This window comes from Corvus hawaiiensis, chromosome 30 (assembly GCF_020740725.1).
Source record: "Corvus hawaiiensis isolate bCorHaw1 chromosome 30, bCorHaw1.pri.cur, whole genome shotgun sequence".
NCBI lineage: Eukaryota > Metazoa > Chordata > Aves > Passeriformes > Corvidae > Corvus > Corvus hawaiiensis.
In genome coordinates this window covers 4,112,827-4,131,815 of record NC_063242.1, presented here as the reverse complement: position 1 = coordinate 4,131,815, position 18,989 = coordinate 4,112,827, and the positions used below count along the sequence as shown (strand labels likewise).

At 40.7% G+C, this 18,989-nt stretch overlaps 1 protein-coding gene across 1 annotated transcript; it reads left to right on the top strand.

Moving 5' to 3' along the window:
- Positions 1 to 420: 420 nt before the first annotated feature.
- SLC39A6 (solute carrier family 39 member 6) lies at positions 421 to 17,846 on the top strand. Its single transcript, XM_048289473.1, has 10 exons — positions 421 to 515; positions 1,832 to 2,613; positions 3,809 to 3,989; positions 4,260 to 4,429; positions 5,721 to 5,930; positions 7,585 to 7,654; positions 8,923 to 9,300; positions 14,623 to 14,703; positions 17,099 to 17,289; positions 17,395 to 17,846. Exons 2-10 carry the CDS (start codon positions 1,861 to 1,863, stop codon positions 17,545 to 17,547), a joined length of 2,187 nt encoding a protein of 728 aa, XP_048145430.1. The 5' UTR covers positions 421 to 515; positions 1,832 to 1,860; the 3' UTR covers positions 17,548 to 17,846.
- Positions 17,847 to 18,989: the final 1,143 nt, after the last annotated feature.

Genomic DNA, 18,989 nt, shown 5'->3' with positions numbered 1-18,989 from the left:
ACTCTTTTTACGACTGGGAGTCCTCGTACAAAACCCTTTCCAAGCCTCTAAGGAATGCTACCACACCCAGCGCCATCATCCAAGCCACCGCTGCCAGCCCTGAATAACTCGTGGTTTCTGGGATCTGACTCTCATCCTTTTAACTCTCTGGGGAGTATTTCGCACCTCCCACGAAACACTAAATCCAAACTTCAGTGTTTACTGAAAGAGGCAGACGCTCGGGACCCAGCCTTTCTCCCGCGGCCCCTCCTCCTCGCCGCTGGCTTTGCCCCGCCCCGGGCCGCAGAGAGTCCTGGTGGGCCTCTCCTGGCAGGCGCCGGGGGTGTCCCCGGGCGCCGTCGAGGCCGCGCTTGCCCGGCCCCACGTGAGGCCGCCCCGCCTCCCGCTGGAGCAGGCGGCGCTGGCGCGGCGGCCGCCGTTCCCGGAAAAGGAAAGGGAAGCGAAGGGGCGCGGCGCGGCCGGCGCGGGCGGGCGGCGGCGGTGGTGTGGCTCAGCCCGTCCCGGCGGCGGGAGAGGTAACCTCGAGCTTCTTTTTCTCCTCATCCCCCATCCCCTTCCCCGGCGGCCTCTCGTGGCGCGGTGTGTGCCGGGCCTGGGCCCCGCCGCAGCCGCGGGTGGCCGGGGCCGCCTCCGCCGGTGCGGGGTCGCAGTGGGGGCCGCGGGCGCTGAGCGGCTCCCGCGGGTCCCAGCCACGGAGTGGGACAGGTTGGGAGGGACCACGGTGCAGCGTCTGGTCCAGCCGCCCTGCTCCAGCAGGATCATCCCAGAGCACGTGGCACAGGACTGCGTCCAGATGGTTCTTGAATATGTCCAGTGAGGGAGACTCCACACCCTCTCTGGACAGTCTCTTCCAGAGTTCGGTTACCCGCACAGTAAAAGTTCTTCCTCACATTCTGGGGACACTCCCTGTGCATCAGTTTCTGCCCGTTGCCTGTTGTCCCGTTGCTGGGCACCGCCGAGAAGAGCCTGGATCCATCCTCTTGGCACTTCTCCTTCAGATACTTACGGATGCTGACGAGGTCCCCTTGCAGCTGTCTCTTTCCAGCAGCGGTGTGGGGTTTTTCAGGCTGACTGTAGTATTTTTGGAAACGGAGGTTCTCCGTGCCTACCTGGAAAAGGGCTGAGGCAGCATAGCCCTGCGCACAGTCTCCATAGGAGTTAATTTGCAGCCCTCCTGGAGTATTTATGGAATGAAACACACAAACGTTCACACTTGTGAGCATCTGGTCCACAGCTATGGTGTGTCTGCCTGGTGACAGGAGCCGTGCGACACTAACGTTAAAACAAAGACAGAACGTGACAGGATAAAAACCCAAATTTTTGTGGAGTGCTGGAAACACTCGCCCAGCTGGTTTGCCAAAACCTCTGGGAAATCCAGTAATGAAAGGCTGGGAATTTCGATTTTTAAGCAGAAACATGTAATTTATGCTACTTATTCATTGCTAAGAGAGAAATTATAGGACTTCTTTTAAGCACTAGAAAACTCTAACCTAGAACTTCGTTGGTGCACCCTTGAGGGCTCTCCTTGTTTAGCCTGTATTGGTAGTGACTCAGGCAGAGCTAAACAAAGGCAAGCTGGCACCTGGGGAGGTGTTCATGGCCAGTGACCTCACTGTGGTATTCAGCTTCCTCTGTTGCCTGAGGCAACACATCTGGGAGAAGTGCTGAATGCGAAAGAAATTTAAATGTCTGTTGCTGCATTGATACTTTGAGCAGGTCTTGGTTTTGTTGGTTGTTGTATTCTTTTTGTTTAAGCAAATTATGAATGTATGTTACAGAGGACGATGTGATCAGTTTTATGCAAACTGTTTAAATTTTCCTCTTTTTCCAGATTATTTTCACTACTGAAAAGGAACTGCAATGGAGAGTACAGTATCAGTTATTTTCTTTGTATCGTTTTCCATACTGCTGTGTAAAAGTTATCACCATGGAGTGGAGACAGCTACTGTTGTGCATACCTCAGAGCGAGCTTTTCCAGAAAAGACAGTGGGTGTTAATACTGACTTGGCAGGGCTAATACAGAAGTTGCACCTTCAAGAACTTTTTAATCGTTATGGAGAAAACAATTCTCTGTCGATTGATGGGTTTAGAAAACTGCTCCAGAACATCGGAATAGATAGAATGAAAAGGATTAAAATAAGCCACGATCACGATCATGACCACAGTCATGACCATCACGACCATGACCATGATCATCACTCTCATCATAATCACATCTCGTTGAGTAAAAGCCCTGAGAAGACTGCTTGTCCAAACCATGAATCTGATGCCAGCAAAGACCACAGGAACAGCCACGCGAAGGAGCCTCACAAAGCCGAGAGCGTGGAACGCCAGCAGAACTTTGTGCGCAGTAAGAACGCGGTTCATGAGATCACGGCGTCCATCATCACCGCTTCCACGGGCGGCCACGCCGAGTTCCAGAACGTGCAGCCTGGAGAAGTCAAGACGGTTGTTCGTGTGGCTCCGGCTGGCCCTGGTGCTGTTAATGTCACAGGGGGCCGCAATGCCACCTGGCTTGGTGCCAGCAGGGCAAACGAATCTCGTACTTCTCCCAAGGAATTGGAAAGAGGGAGTTACCTCTATTCTAAACTGAAAAAACAAAATGCTCAAGAGGTGAGGCCGATTCTGTTGTATTCTCAGGAATCCAGATCCACCAGGAATGTTGTCATGGCTTATTTTTCAGGTGCTTATTATTTGCCTGGGTGCAAGTTTTGTGGTGTAACAATACCCATAGCCAAACACATGGAAACAGTTTTCCTTGGAACTTAATATTTTGAGGGAGTATGGTGTTATGTTCCCAAGCTCAGAGGAAAATTAAGTATAAATGTACACTTGGTTTAAGACATTTATGATTTATATATTTAAATGTTACTAAATACTTAACTGTTACTAAAACTGAAAAACATTTACAATTTTAAACTTGCCTTAAATCAGGAATCTCTTGTTTTCCTGTTAACGGATGAAAGTAAGGAATCTAGTTAAGGTACTGTGATTCTTATCCAAGCTGTCTCACACTGTGATAGTGTAGAACCGTCCTCCTCTTACACCTTCCTCTCCCCATCTTACGATTGTATGTAGAAAACAACTCTACAAAAGATTGTGGCAAAATGTCACGTGTTACTTTAAAACAGTAAAAATTAGCACTGATAAAGAGTATAGTTGTGTTGTAGACATTGTGCTTAAACAGTCAGATCCTTTTCCATTAAAGGCTTTAAAAGAGCGTGCGGGGTCTTAATGTTTGCAGCCGTGCCAGGTAATTGTGAGTGGGTGGGGATGGCATGTGATGGTGGGTGCTGAATTCACAAGTTGGTGCTATGTTCTGTACTGTCAGAGCAGAAGTACTGCTGCTCTTTAAACCCACTGAGACTAAGTGTAGGTTGCACAGTGGGGAGCTATTTACTGGCAGACGTGTTTGTACAACATGCTCTGTACAAGACTTTTCCGCAGTAGTCACTGCTACAAAAAGGTATTTGACCTTGTTAATGCTTCCTTAGGTGGCCTTTAAAACTGACTGAAGAGTGTTAGGCTTTTTCTATTTATACAGCAAAACGTCTGACCCATTTGTGCTGAGAATCAGTTAATAATTACGTATCGTCTACCTGGACTCCCAAACCAGCTTTCTGGGACAGGATTTGGGTGGAAGTACATTTTTTCCTAAATGGATTTGTTACCAGTTTTTGAGTTGTGTTGATATAGCTGTTTTCATGTGGTGCCACTGCATTTCAATTAAGATGGGATGTTGCAGTCCTTTTAAGATGTATCGTGGTGTTTTGGTTCTGGTTAATCTTTAACATATCTCTTTCCACAGTGCTCCAATGCGTCCAAACTGATGCAGTCACATGGAATAGGCACTCAAGTATTGTTGACTGCTACAGAATTTAGTTATCTCTGTCCAGCTCTTATTAATCAGATTGATGGCAAATACTGCATAGTCCATGCTACTAGAGAAAAAGCTGAAACTCCTCCAAAAAGTTACTCTCTGGAAATAGGTAGGCTGAGATTTTTTTTGTAACATCGAAGCTCAATGGAAAAATGTTTATGTTGGTTATAAATCGTAGAAACCTATTTCATAGTTGTAAGAAGTGTCATTTTCTTTTGGCACTTCACCAAGACTAAGAGAGAAATCTGTGTGGCATACCTTTTGTTAACATCTGATTAATTGAGTGGTCAGGTGTGCTTGATAACAGAAATGTTAAACAAACAAAATCATGTACTGCTGTTACTTTCTGTTGTTACTATTTTTTTTTTTTTTTTACCAGCTTGGATTGGTGGCTTTATATCCATCTCCATCATCAGCTTTCTTTCCTTACTGGGTGTTATTTTGGTACCACTGATGAATCGAGTATTTTTCAAATTTCTTCTGAGTTTTCTTGTGGCATTGGCTGTGGGGACCTTGAGTGGAGATGCATTCTTGCACCTCCTTCCACATGTAAGTATTAGTTACTGTTTCATTCATTATCTCAGAGCAGAGAACTTGGCAGCTGTATGTATTAGTGACAAATTCAATCCCTATTAGTTAATACCCATTTGGTGAATCGTTTCTCAATGCTGTTACGCAGGTTGTTTGGTGGCAGGGTTTTCCATTTGGAACATCTGTATTACTCATTTCACAGTCCTTAAAAGTGCAAGAATTTCACAGCATTATCCCTCTTTCTATTTCCTGTTCTTAGTCATATGTGCTGCCATGTCCCTTTATTGTTCCTTGCATGCAAGAATTTTGCATAAATTTTCTTAGGTTTATTGTAGTGCTTCCTCTTTTTTTTCTTCCTCCCCCCACCCCCCAGTTTAATGCACTTCAGAGATAGTGGAAATTGCTTACTGTACACTTTAAATGTGAAATGGATAATCAACTATTTTTTGTTATAAGCCACTCATGTTGATGGCTTACCCACTGTGATTTTTTTTATTTTACCAGAATCCAGCATTTCTGAAGTCCTGGGGAAAATACTACTTGATTGATTTTGGAATGGCTGTTATGTAATAGGGACAATGAAATGTGAATATGGTTGCTAAATTTTTACCTTTCTTAAAGTTCTTAAACAGGCATTCTTCCCCTCCCAAAAGTAACTTGTTCCAGCTTTCAAATAAGATACATGAAAGTGACTGCAGATTCTGTGGTGCTTTCCCAGTCCTGCCTGTAATCCATCAGGTGGTTCTTTTTCCTTTCAGTTAATTTTGCATTTGCTGTGTGAGGTTATGTAAATCGAAGTGTGTGAATGAGATCTGCAAAAAGTTACTTTATTTCTGAACATACCAGTATCCAGCAAGGAGGGGAAAAATGTCAGACTTTCTTTAAAGAAGGAAATTACAGCCAACCTCCTTGTAAAAGAAGTTGTTTGACATCTGCGAGTTTTCTTAGATGGGAAACTAACTGGTGTGCTGGCTGTGACCACTGCTTAAAATGTGGTTTTCTTGATGGTGTCAGGAGTTTGTGTGGGGGCAGCTGTACACCTTGGATTAAGCAGTGTCCATGCAGCTTCAGTAAGTGTGTCAGTGCCAGGCCTGTTCTCAGTCCTTGCAATGTTTCTTCCTATCAACAAATTTCCAATCAATGGATTTCTTTGTAATTGTTTGAGTCTGTAAGCAGAGCCTTTGCCCCATGAAAATTGTCAAGTCTGGACTCCAGACATGAGGAAAATGATGTGAAGAATACTTTCTGTGTTTCTTATGTTACAGTTCTTTTGAATAGAATGACTTTCCCCTTTTGGTTCTCCCCTTAGTCTCATGGAAACCATCACCATCACCAGGAAAACCCTCTGCTTGATCAAAAAGGCTCTATGTACAAACACCTTGTTTCTCAAAGTACAGAGGAGAGCGCTTACCTGGATTCGACATGGAAAGGACTTACAGCACTTGGAGGCTTGTACTTCATGTTTCTAGTGGAGCATTTGATCACTTTAATAAAGCAATTTAAAGACAAGAAGAAAAAGGTAGGGGGACTATTACTTTAAAGCTCTATTGTATTGCATGCTCATTTCTGAAACCACATTATTAAAAAACCTTTCATGAATATCATATATCTTTTGATTTAATAGCAATGCCTGACTGGATTAGTGTTAGAATTTCGTTCATATTGGGGACACATACACTTCTAAAATATGTGATAACATTTTTGTGTGGCCATTTTATTAAGGGCTCATAACTATTTCCATAACCAGGCAATATAGTACAGGCTTTGACATCGCAGTGAATTGTGCAATAAGCAAATGTCCAATTGCATCTTTAGTTTCAGAGTGATTTATGATTTAAGAACTCACTTCATTACTGACTTCCTTCTGACCTCTTGAGACAATTATAACTATCTGAACTGGTTTTATTATTTTAATTCCAATTCTGGGTGCAATAAGTTTGCATTGTACAGTTATCGTACTGCTGTTGAGGAGGGCACTTGTACAGACAGATAAGGGTTGGCAGTAAGTGCTTACATAAATAAGCATCCAAGTACGCAGTAGAAAGTGATGTCATGGAATAGCATTCTATGTGGAAATGCAGTCTGTCAGGCCCCTTGCTGCTTTCCCTTCTCTCCCCCAAAAAGAGCAGTGCAGCTCTCAGATTGTTATGCTGGGTTTTATGTGTAAGATAAGTAACTGAATTTTGCAGGTCATAAGTGTTGATAACTTGCCACTTACTGGTAACAGTTTTTTAAAGACCAGTATAGCCAGGAATAAAGAATGATAGCAAAGTTTACTCAGTAAGAAAGATGAAGCAGAAGCTGGTGATACAATAGAATCATAGAGTGGTGTGATTGGAAGGTATCTTAAAGGTCATCTGGTTCCAACCAATCCTAAGCTTTGCTTGAAGAAAGTTAGTAAATACTAATTACTTAGTTTAAAACCAGCTAATTGCTAGGCTGCCTCAAAGACTGATAATCTCTGTTTAGTTTTCTTGTTTAATTGGTCATTAAGGCAACAGTCACAGAGCAGATGCCATGTAAGCTCTTTGATCATGGGAGGTTGTGTTGGTGTGGTTTATACGGAAGCTAAACTAACAGTGAGCCTTCCCTATCTCTAGTTAAATTTGTTTGACAGGAAGGAACATGAAGAGTTTCAAGCAAAGCAAGAATTTTGTCTCCTCACAGCCACAAGGAATGGATTTCCTGTTAGACTAATTATGCCCTCCTAAATACTGAGTCACTGATCATAAAGTGTTGTGATACAAACTTGTGTTAGCAAGGAGTAGAGATTTTGCTTGGTTTTCCTTCTGCACATTATAAAAAACCATTATATTGACATTTTGATAGAAAAGAATCAGCAGAATAAGTTACTCAGCATTTGATGTGTTTCGCTTCTCAGATGAAAACCTGCTTTTTTCTTGTGAAAAATGTAGCGCATTTATGTGTGTGGGTTGGTTTGTTTGTGGTGATTTTTTTGTTTTGTTTTGTTTTTTCTTCCCTCCTATGGAGACTGAGGAACCTTTGTCATCTTACTCTACCTAGTTCAGTTTTTAGTATTCTACACTCTTTGTACGGCTTCTGTGTTGTCCTCTTTCTGTGCAGGCTGCATAAATGTGAATGTAATGTTGCTCACGTATATCCTGAAAAATAAGTAAAATATTCATAACTGCAGTGTTTTCTTTTGGAATAAGAAAAAAAATGAAGATGATGGAGAAAGTAAGAAGTTTTCAGCGAATGAAGAAAAGTTGGATACAGATGATCGTGAGTCCCATTAATATCACACAGTTGTTATTTTGTGGCAGCACTGTTTAAAAAACACCTGACTGATGGCAGCTCATAGATCTGCTTCTTACTTTAGGTTGGATCACTGCCTATTTGAATTGTTTTCAAAACAGAACCAGTCTGTGCTGATATGTAGAGCACTAGCTCTATTTGCTGCTTTCCTTTAAAAAGGATCAGTGGAGTAGAAGTAGTGAATGCACAGTTTTGGAACCTTAAGCCTTTTAATTCTGGATTTAGCAGCAGAAGTTGAAGTCGTTCCATGAAGGTTGCAATACAGCTCTGCCTACTGACTTCTACACTTCTCTTTAGACTGATAGATGTTATATGTATGACTCATTATTTAGATTTCTGGGTACCCTAAGTCTGGATTTTGTTAGTTTGATTGATTATTTATTTATAAGGGTAATAATATAAAATTCTAGACAATACTTGAAGTTCAACATTCAGAGTGCAAATGACCATGTGTCCCCAAGATCATGCTTTAAGCCAAAACTGATTGACTAGTTACTTGCTAGATCTTGTTGCTAAAAGAGATGCTCAGTTTTTCAGAGTAATGTTATAACTAATGAAATGCTTGTCTGTAATGTAGAAAAAAAAAAGAATTGTATTTATTAATTTAATTGCAGGGGAAGAATTTATCAAGTTTCAGAAATTAGTTAAAATAACCAACTGTACTGTGCCAGCAATGTTTATATGAGGGTATTTCATAGTCTGTATTGATGACTTTATTTTTGAGTGTTTATTTTCCAGGTGTTAAACTCAAGTGCCTGTATGTATTTTGAAATTATCTGTAACATAATCTTCTGTATCCTTTTTCTTCAGCCCTGAGATAAGTAAATGGCACATGCTTTTCAGATAGTTGGTTTTTCTGAAGAAATTGAACTAACAGTCTTCATGCTGTGAAACTGAGACTTTGGAGCCTTTTGCTGTTGTGTTTAAATTGCAATGGGTCTTAGATTAAAAGATTTTTTGCCTTTTGGGAAGCATTTGTGGCCATAATATAAGGGCTGCTTCAGCAGTAGGGGACAGAAGCTAGAAGTTTTCCTTATTTTGATCTCTTGGGAAGTATCTCTGAAATCTGAATAAGTTGTGGAAACCCTTCAAAAAAATCTGGTGGAAGAAGTTGGATTATCAGTCTCAACTTCTAAACTTCTTTAGTACTTCACATATTCAAACTGTTTATTGAATCTTTGCTTCCTAGGTGATTTTTAAAATGTGTAACATTTTACTCTGGGTTTTTGTAACAGGGCCTGAGGGCTATCTAGGTACAGACTCTCAAGATCCATCAACCTTCATTTCTCAGCAGCCAACTGTACAAGAGGAAGAAGAAGTGATGATAGCTCATTCTCATCGAGAGGAGGTTGACAATGAATATGTGTCCAGGGGCTGTAGAAACAAATGCCATTCTCACTTGCACGATACTCTAGGACAGACAGATCATCTTAGTCACCATCACCATGACTACCATCACATTCTGCATCACCATCATCATCAGAACCATCATCCCCACAGCCACAGTCAGCGCTACTCACGCGAAGAACTGAAGGACGCGGGGATAGCAACTCTGGCATGGATGGTGATCATGGGAGATGGACTGCACAATTTTAGTGATGGACTAGCAATTGGTAAGTGCTAATTTGGACGCTGCAGCTTTCCTGGATGTGAAAGCAGTGAAGTCTTCTAGCTGCCTCTTACCTCTGCTAGGGATGTAGCTAATTAGCAGAGGATCTTTGAAGCCTAAACTTTTTCCTCAGAGCATCACCTTAATGAGTAAGAAAACTCTCCAGCTTAACAACCTGGAGGTCAGTGATAAATGAAACAGAAATTATATGTTTGCAGCTGTATTTCTTTAGATCATCTATAAACTGGGCTTCATTTCCTATTTTTGAAGAGCTAGAGCTAACATTTCTCAAAACTAAAGCTAGGGTTATAAAAAATATTTGAGATTGGCTTTGTATTTCAGTGCCTGCAAGTGCTCAGCAATTTTTAAAATGTTAATTATTTTTATGGAAAGCTTGTAATTTTTCATCACATACAAAGTAACTGTGTTTTTTCACTTCAGTCAGGTATCATTGGCTTCTTTACTTCTTTTTCTCTTTCATCTTCTCTTGTTATGCAGCAAGGTCATGTTCTATACTTGGCATATCAGGTTCTATACTTGGCATATCTGCCTGCCTGCCTGTACTGGGCCCTGGTTACACATCAGCGTTCCTCCAGAGCACTGGTGGATAGGGAGATGGGGCCCTGGCTTCAATCTGTTTTAGCCTGCAAATTTTATTTTCTGTTACAGTGGTCATACTATACTCAAAATCTTGTTCCTAAAGTTGAGCATAATAGTCCATTTTTTAAAAATTTGAACAGGTATAAACAGTTATTTTACTCATAAACAAAACATGTATCTTTTTGTTCTTGATTAGTTCATGCCCCTGTTTTTTCCTTAATGTGTGTAGTTGCTCAGTCTTTTTTGATAATGCTTCAGTGAAAATACTTCTTTATCACAAAAATAGTAGATTGGTTATTTTGTTTCGGACTTCTGTCTGGGAGGTCAGGTTTGGCAACTCTCTCATGTTTTTCCTAGGAGGAGAATTAGACTACAGATATTTGGAATTTAAAAGGTCAAAATAAGTTACAGAAAGTGAAGACAAATCAATAACCTTCAGTACCTATGCTAATCTTTCCTGATCTTGACTATTGTATTTAAGACTAATCTTTACAGGTACTAGATTTATTTCCAGGTTGTTTAGCATACTGGAGGCAGTTCAGCGCTATCAGTCTCTGTAAATTTTATTGTAGGAAAAAGTTCATTGGTGTTTGAAGAGGAAACACAATAATAACTATTTTCTCACAGCAATATTTGCAGTTGTTAAGATTCAGTCAATTCAAAGTATAATGTGAAAAGAGACTTCCTGATTTAATCTCATTTTTGATGAAAGTTGAAGCATGAAATGTAAATTTTTGAGCAGATCAGTAGTGAAAATGTGGTAGAAGGAAGATTTGCATACAAATGGCACACAGAATCAATTACCTCTTGGCATTAGGGAGATTTGGGAAGGAGCTATGACTTTATAGTTATGAAGGGAAAAGTATGAGAAAGGTTAATAAAGGCTTATTGAACAAGTGCGAGCAATAGCTTTCAGAAGTCCTGCTGTGTAGCTTGTTCAGGCTAATGGAAATATGGGTTTCTTTCAGTTCTGTATGTGCTTAAAAATATTATGGGAAAACATCAATTTGATGGTGGTGTGAAAATGCCAGTGCTACTTGTGTAGTAGTTCATCTGTATTTTAAAGATGTGAAGCTTCTGTAAAGATAGCTTTAGCCAGCATAACCCTTCATTTAAGTTCATTTACTCCATGTGATTCGTTATTCATAAGTTTCATCAGTTACTTTTTCCCTCAAATCTGTTGTGCTAATTATGTAGGAACAAGATTTAAAAGTGCTTATTTTTTTTATTAAGACGTGGAACAGTTGCATCTGACTCACTTGTGCAAAAGGATCATCTGTGATTTGAACTTTTATGTGTAATTACAACTAAATAAGTAAAATGCAGAACACTATTTTTACACTGGTCTTGCATATGTATTTTTTTCTTTAGCTTTTGAGAGAAGTCATGTCTTAAAAGTTTATTTTAAGATACCAGTGATGCTATTAAATCAGTGTCTTGAGAGGGGATAATGCCAGATATATTAATTTCATCTTCAGTTTTTTAACATTTCAGGATTTCTTTTTAGCAGTGACAAAATAAAAAGAGATATTCTTGCTATTTAAGCTTGTATTTTGATTACTTCTTACTTTTCCTCTCTGAACTTCATAAGAATTAAGTTTGCCATGGTCTTGTCTAAAGCTCTAGTGCTCTGTGTGTCACCTCAGCCCTTACTTTCTCCCCACTTTCCCCCAAATTTGCTGTTGGCGCCATCTGTTTTATCCAGATCATTAGTGAAGATACTGAAGAAAATGGGTTGCAGTCTTTGTCCTGGTGAACTTTGCTTTTTACTCACCAGCCACCAGGCCCTGTTAGCCCAGCAGTCCATCACTGTGCAAGCCTGTATTTCCTCTTTGCCCAGATGAGACTGATGTAGGAGATAGTGTCAGAAATCCTGCTAAAGTTAATCCTACTGTAGTTCTGTTACATTCACCATCTCTATGGTCAATCATCTCCTCAAGCTGGATTCAGCTTTTGCAGAGGGATTTTTAGAGGGTACTCAACGTGATCTTTTCAGGAACTGAGATGACAACGACCATTCCTGAGTCCTGTTCTTTGCCTTTCTCAAAGATGGGAATAATGTTATCCTTTTCCCAGAGTTCCACTGTGGCCTTCTCTAGCCATGGTTTTCCACACATGACAGACAGCAGCTTTTTAGTCACACTAGTAACTCTGTCAGTACCCTTAGGTGAGTCCCAACCTGGGATGCACCTGAGCATTTCCAGTTTTTTCTGCATTTCTCTGAACTGTTGCTTCTGTGGTTTGCTGTCTCTTTCTTTCTGGAGTGGAGCTGGGATCTGGCTTTGTTGACAAAGACTGAGATGAAGGCTGTGCTGGTGCTTTGCCTCTTGTTATGTCTACTGCTTATTTCCCTTCCTCATCTATCAGCAGACCCAAATTTTTCATGAACTCTGTTTCTCAGCTAACATTCTTGTAGAACTGTTTCTTGTTATCCTTTGTGTCTTGTTCTAGATCTAACTGGGCTTTGATCTTCCTCCCTTTTGTTCCACTGCTTTTGACTTCCTTGTTGCCAGTTTTTGTTCCTATTTCTTGTGTGCTTCCTTTTTGAATCTGAATTTATTAGGACACATTGCTTAGCTGGGCACGTCTTCTGTGAGTGTTCCCACACAAATAGGCTTGTTTGTTCGTGCATCTCTGTGCTTTACAAACTGGCCACCCCTTTTGGGCACATTATCCCTTTTGACTGATTCCCTGGGCATTCTACACTGCAATTCCTCAAAAAAGTCAAAGTCTGCTTTGTTAAAGCCTAGAGTCCTAATTTTGTTTCTTCCTCTTCCAGCCTCCTCTTGTGTCCTGAACTCAGTTACCTCATGCTCACAAGATGGCATTTTTTGCTGTATTGCCATCAGTTTTTCCTTGTTTTTGAGCAGCAGGTCAGTTACAATGCTAATCCTGGTTGGCTTTTTTGTCATTTATAGTAGGAAACCATTACCAATACAATTAAGGAACATCCTGGTTTGTGTGCCCAGTATTGTAACCTCCACAGCTGAAAACTCTTGTGTGAATGGTTATGTCCTGTGTTCATAGGTAGGCTTATCCACCACCTTTTCTTGGTTGGATGATTCATGACCTTATTCCTAGTGTTATTTTGATCTTGGCCAAGAGACTAAATAGACACATGGAACTGCAGTTTGTACATTTGTACTGGAGCTCGCTGTGGTCAAGGAACCCCTTTATGTAGGTAGGCAGAAAAATCCCCAAAGTCAATTGTATTGTCTCTTTGTAGGCAGTTGGTATCTATCTGTGATACACCAGAGAAGCTTTGGTGGTTTCTCCACAGCATCATTCAGGCAGTCTCTGGGCAACCAGTGAACTTCCTTGGGCAATAGGTCAGCAGGTCTGTCTCTGTCCTGCACAGGAGGGCATCTCCTATCCATAAAAAAAAAAATCTTTCTTTTTGTACTGCTGGCCCTAATGTGATGTACTGAACTGCTGGGCAAGGCAGGACTCATTTATCCTCTCACTGCTGCCAGGGTCATGACCATGTTCTTCAGATCAGTAGCTGCAAGTGGGCACAGAAGGTTCTTCCTGTTGCCACGCTTCACTTTTTTCAGATGTTACCCATCTGAGAGTTCATGGTTCCTGCTTTGGTCCTGCCTTCCTCTTTGATCTGAGAGGCTTGGGCTCTTGCCTCTGTACAGCCTCTCCTGGAGACCCTCTCATGCTGTTTATCACTCATCCAAAGATGACTGCTCACCACTTCCTGCATCCTCTTCCTCGGATGCCACAGCACACATCCCAGACATAATGTTGCTGCTGTTGTCATCACTTCAGGGAGGAGCATCAGTCATTTCTTGCACATTAAGACCTGGGTAGCAGTGTCTCCCTCAAGAGTTAGGTCAGCCTGTAGTTTCCCCAGTGACAAGAAGGGATTGTCTCCAGTGGAGTCATTGCCCTTGTAGTGCTTCCTCTGGGAACAGTTCTTCTGGGTCCCATGTGTGCCAGCCACTGTGACATGGCCTCGTGCCTCTTTGCTTGTTGGCAGCACCTTGTTTGCTGGCAGGCTCCTGGTAGCAGCTGAAGAGGAAGCTGGATGAGGCTCTGCACCCTTGGAGAGGCTCTCTATGCAGCTGGGGACCTGACATGCTGTGTGTGAGCTGTGGTTCAGCTCTGCAGCCCTGCAGTGTGCTGTGTTCTCCTGAGCTGCTGCCAAACAAGAAAAATGGCAGGCAACAAGAGGAGCAGAGAAGACATGAAAAATGAGGATTGTTGGACTAGTTTAAGAGGTTTTTGTGGGTTTGGGGTTTTTTTTTCTCCACTGAAAGTGTGGTAGTTACTTAAAGGCAAGCTGCCAAAAGTTGGTCTGTCACTGTTGATTTCATAGCCTCTCTTATTGTTGGCTTGACTTTCCTTTCTTAAAGTGTCTGACTTGTCAGGTGCAGTTGAGCTGCTTTCTTCCCTTTGTATATTAAAAAAAAAAATTATTTTCTGACAGTATTTCCATTTATTACATTTTTGGGAAGGGTTGTGTTGTTGGAATGTATTTGGCTTCGTTCAGAAGTAACACAGTGAAATGTGGTTTCTTTAATAGTAGGATTCTTAAGTTTCAAAATTCTTCTTCAGAATCACAAACAACTGTTCAGTTAAAGTTGAAATGCTTCCACAAAAATAATTTTAGTGAAATATATGTCCTAATATGACACAAGCATGTGCAACAATGCTTCTGCACTTGATGTCTGAATATGCAGTAACATTTTGTTTGCTTTTTTCCCCTGTCTCTTCATAGGAGCAGCCTTTACTGAAGGGTTATCTAGTGGTTTAAGCACTTCTGTGGCTGTATTTTGCCATGAATTACCTCATGAGCTAGGTAAGAACCCAGCATTTCCATATGCTGCATGTGTATGTACTTACAGGTGCATGTGGGAGAACAAAATTTGATCAAAAAACTTCATCTTTGACAGGTTGTCTATTCAAGGATACTTCTGATTTGCTTAAAGACTGTTTAACCATTTCTTAATTGAAGTAATCTTTTAAAACTTGAAATATTTCAGCTACTTTGTTTAAAACTGTCTCTTGCAGTTACTTGCAGCTTTTTCTGTCCCCTTTAGTTGTAGTTGTTATTCTCCTTATATATAACATAAGTTGTGAATTACAGAAGAACACATGACAGAATTTATTTTTCTCACAGCTCCCCTTAATTTTATTCTCGTGCTTGTGCTGCTAAAAGCAAGGTCACGATTAGTCAAAGTATGTTCTGCATAACATTTGCTGCTTTTTCATTAAGTCTTGCAAAGACTTGCTGTAGCTCTAAATTAAACTTGAAACTACTTAGAAATCTTTCTGAAAACAGTTTGTCTTTCAAGCTCAAGTGATTTAAATTCGTGTGCGGTCCCATGAGACATTATTGTCGTGTCTTACAATCTGAGCTCAGTATTTGGCCCTTCTGAAGGGCAGCTGGTGAGAGCAGGGTGGATCTGCTTAGCTGAACTCGAGACGAAGCTGATCTTTCCAGTTGTCAAATCATTTCGGATGTGCAACTGGTGTTTATTTCTTAGCTGTCATGGTCACAGTCATACTTGGTGTATAGAAAGAAGAAAGAACAGTTTGCTTTCACCTTTTTTAAGGTTTAGTTCCCCAGAGGGTAGACCGCTCAGTTTCATTTAATGGAGCTTCTAAACCAGTATATGTAAACATTGAACCGTCTCTATATAAACAGTTTGATATACTTGTACAGTAATGTTATACAGAAATACATTAGGGTGGAGAAAACATACCTGATTTTATGGGTTGGGAGGAATTGAGTCTTGTTCGTATTAGTCGTGGAACTTGTATTAGTTACACGTACTAAGTGTTGTTAGTTCAGATATACAAAGTAAATTAATGTTATGAATCTGGTAATTTTAGATGCAACTGTTTTGTTGGTTTGTGAAATAAGAAAAATATTTTAAAATTTAAATCATACTTCTTTAATCAAAATAGAAAACTTGATAGGAAATACCCTCTTTAACAGAGGACATGAAGTGGCATAGGAATATTGAAACAATTGGGACTAGTTGAGGTTAGCTGGGATTAAAATTGTATCATTGTTAATGCTAAACAATGCTCGTAATATACCAGTTCATCTTAATTGCAATAGCTTGTAGGAAAAGCTGTTGTAACAAATTACTCAACTCAGCTTTGAAAATCACTTTTGTTTACCTTAACTGGAGATAACTTATAAAGAATCTGTTTTATTTTCAAATAATAAGCTTATATTACTCTTGTTTAGACAAAAATATGTTCTGAATTGCAGAAAATCTGTTTCTGGCTGGTGGTCTATTATTCCTTTGAGTAAAAATAAGACATTAAGGATCATTTACAGAAATTAATAAAGAAATTATTTTAAATTTATAAAACAAATTAAAAGTACAAAGAGTAGTTACAGGATAATAAATTGAGTATGCAATTGAGTGGGAATATTTTATTTTAGAAACACTCATGCAGATCAGGTACTGCAGCATTTTACAGAGGTGGTTTAAATGCAAACTGCTTGAGGATCTGAAGCCCTTAGAGACCATCCAAAGGAGGGGTACAAAGATGGTGAAGGGCCTTGAGGGGAAGCTGTGTGAGGAGTGGCTGAGGTCATTTGGTCTGTTCAGCCTGGAGGAGAGGAGACTGAGGACAGACCTCATTGCAGTCTGCAACTTCTCCTGAGAGGAAGAGGAGAGGCCGGCACTGATCTCTTCTGTCCTGTGACTTGTGACAGGACCCAAGGAAATGGCCTGAAGCTGTGTTGGGGAGGTTTAGGTTGGATATCAGGAAAAGGTTCTTCACCCAGCGGGTGTTTGGCTACTGGAACAGGCTCCCCAGGGCAGTGGTCACAGCACCAAGCCTGAGAGTTTGAGGAGTGTTTGGACAATGTTCTCAGGCATGTGGTGTGACTCTTGGGGTATCCTGTGCAGGGCCAGGAGTTGGACCTGATGATCCTTGTGGGTCATGTCCAAATCAGGATGTTCTGTAATTCAGCAAAAAGCTGCTTTTTTCAAAATTGCTATGACTTTAAGGTTATAAATTTAGAGTATTTGCTGCTGTGTTGTTGTTCATTTGCACCCTTTAATTTTTGGTCCCTCAGTGATTTCTGATTTTATGAAGGAAAAAAAATAAGGCAAAAGCCAACATAAAAATAGCATAGTCATTTTGTAAGTAAGAAAACTGTAAGTGAGAAAACGCTGCAATACTTACCCGAGAATGAAAACTTTGGGGTTTTTTTTTTCCTGTTTTAGGAGATTTTGCTGTACTTCTCAAAGCTGGTATGACTGTCAAGCAAGCTGTGCTTTATAATGCTCTGTCAGCTATGCTGGCCTATCTTGGAATGGCAACTGGGATCCTTATTGGTCATTATGCAGACAACGTTTCAATGTGGATATTTGCACTTACTGCTGGCTTGTTCATGTACGTGGCTCTTGTGGATATGGTAAGTGACTACACCTATTTGAATTTTGTTTAACACAGCTTAAGAATTAATGCTTTGAAGTAACTGTTTATTTTGAAGGCATTTAACACTTTTGTGTTTGTTTAGGTACCTGAAATGCTCCACAATGATGCCAGTGACCATGGATGTAGCCGGTGGGGATACTTCCTGTTACAGAATGCTGGGATTCTCTTGGGTTTTGGGATAATGCTTCTTATCTCAGTGTTTGAACATAAGATTGTATTCAGCATAAACCTGTGATCTTGGTTGCCAGGAAGACAGTTTGGTGTTAAATTATAAGTGGTAGGGTTTTTTTCTATGAATTTCCTTGTGGAAAGGTACGTTTGATAAAGAGTAGATATTTTTATTGGTGTGCTTTGTTGTTGTGTGCTTCCCTCCCTTCTTGCCTGATAGAAAGGAACACTGTAAAGTTTGGGTTTTACTGGGTTTTTTTGTTTGGTTATTTTTGGTTGTGTCTTTTTTTTTTTTTACTTGGGATTTAGCATTGCTTATGGTACTGTGGAAAGTGGTACTTAGTAAAACACGGCTAAAGTGCCAAATCTGTATTGTTTATATTGTCTGTATTGTTTGGGGGTTAGGTTGTTTTTTTACTGAATTTATTTACTGTATGTAATTATATGTAATGTTTTTTACTTCAGTAGTTTTGTTGTTTTAAAGAGGTAAAACCACAGTGGTTTTTATTTTAGCACAATGTAGTGGTTTGGTCCAAAATACTCATTACGGTTTATCTGCTGTGAGATAAGAATTAGGAGAAATGCAAAGCAGGTACCAAACTTGAAAGAATATAAAGAAGTTTATTAACAGACCTAAAAGAGGGAAAAAAAAAAATTATACCACCTTCAGAACTCTCCTCCTCCCCCCACCTTCCTCCCTTCTCCCACTGACAATGTTCAAAGACAACCCTTAAGATGTTCAGTCTGTTTACCACTTCCATAATAACCTTGTTCAGCCCATTTAGAAAGAGAAGTCTCTTCTTGCTCGTGCTATGAAAGCATTATCACAACGAGACAGCCGCCCACTTCCAAATATTGTTCAGTCCATTTAGGAAGAGGAGTCTCTCTGCCTGCGTGTGAGTCCTTTCCCCCGACTTGCAGCTTTTCCCACAACTGCTTTCGAGGGTCCACTCTTGAAGTTTTTGGGGTACAATTTTAAGGTTGAGCCATTCAGAAACAAAAACAGAGGCCCTTCTCCTTCCCTGGGAGCAAAGGGTCTTCATCATCTTCATCGTTAGGACTATCTCTGGGAGCATCTCTAGGGACTGAGGTTTTCTCCTTTCCCGTTTGGAGCAAAAGTCCTCATCTGGTTCATCTCTAGGGACTGAGGTTTTCTCCTTTCCCGTTTGGAGCAAAAGTCCTCATCTGGTTCATCTCTCCCTGTCCAAACTTCTCATGAAATTACAGCTGCGTCAGCATCTGCCTATCTCAGCGCAGGTGCTTTTGCTTACGAGTTGAACGCTCCACCCCCCATATCTTCATGGAATTACAACGGGATACTCTGATATATCATAGCTTCACAACAGAATTTCAGCTTTAAGCATCTCCTCTCTCTCTTCCCTCAGGTTTTCAGCTCTTCACAGCATTAAAAGGGTTAATCTCACCTCCGCCTTGCAGCTTTGCAGCTGGAATGTTGAATGTTTCTTATCACAGTGGAGAGGGGGGAGAGCCGAGCCGCTCCGGCTGCCC

What these genes read in the sequence shown, in the direction of transcription:
- SLC39A6 (XM_048289473.1), top strand. Translation starts at nt 1,861, where the DNA reads ATGGAGAGTACAGTATCAGTTATTTTCTTTGTATCGTTTTCCATACTG. An exon ending in AAAAACAAAATGCTCAAGAG is followed by an intron (nt 2,614 to 3,808) that starts GTGAGGCCGATT and finishes CTCTTTCCACAG; the next exon opens with TGCTCCAATGCGTCCAAACT. An exon ending in TTAAAGACAAGAAGAAAAAG is followed by an intron (nt 5,931 to 7,584) that starts GTAGGGGGACTA and finishes TTTTGGAATAAG; the next exon opens with AAAAAAAATGAAGATGATGG.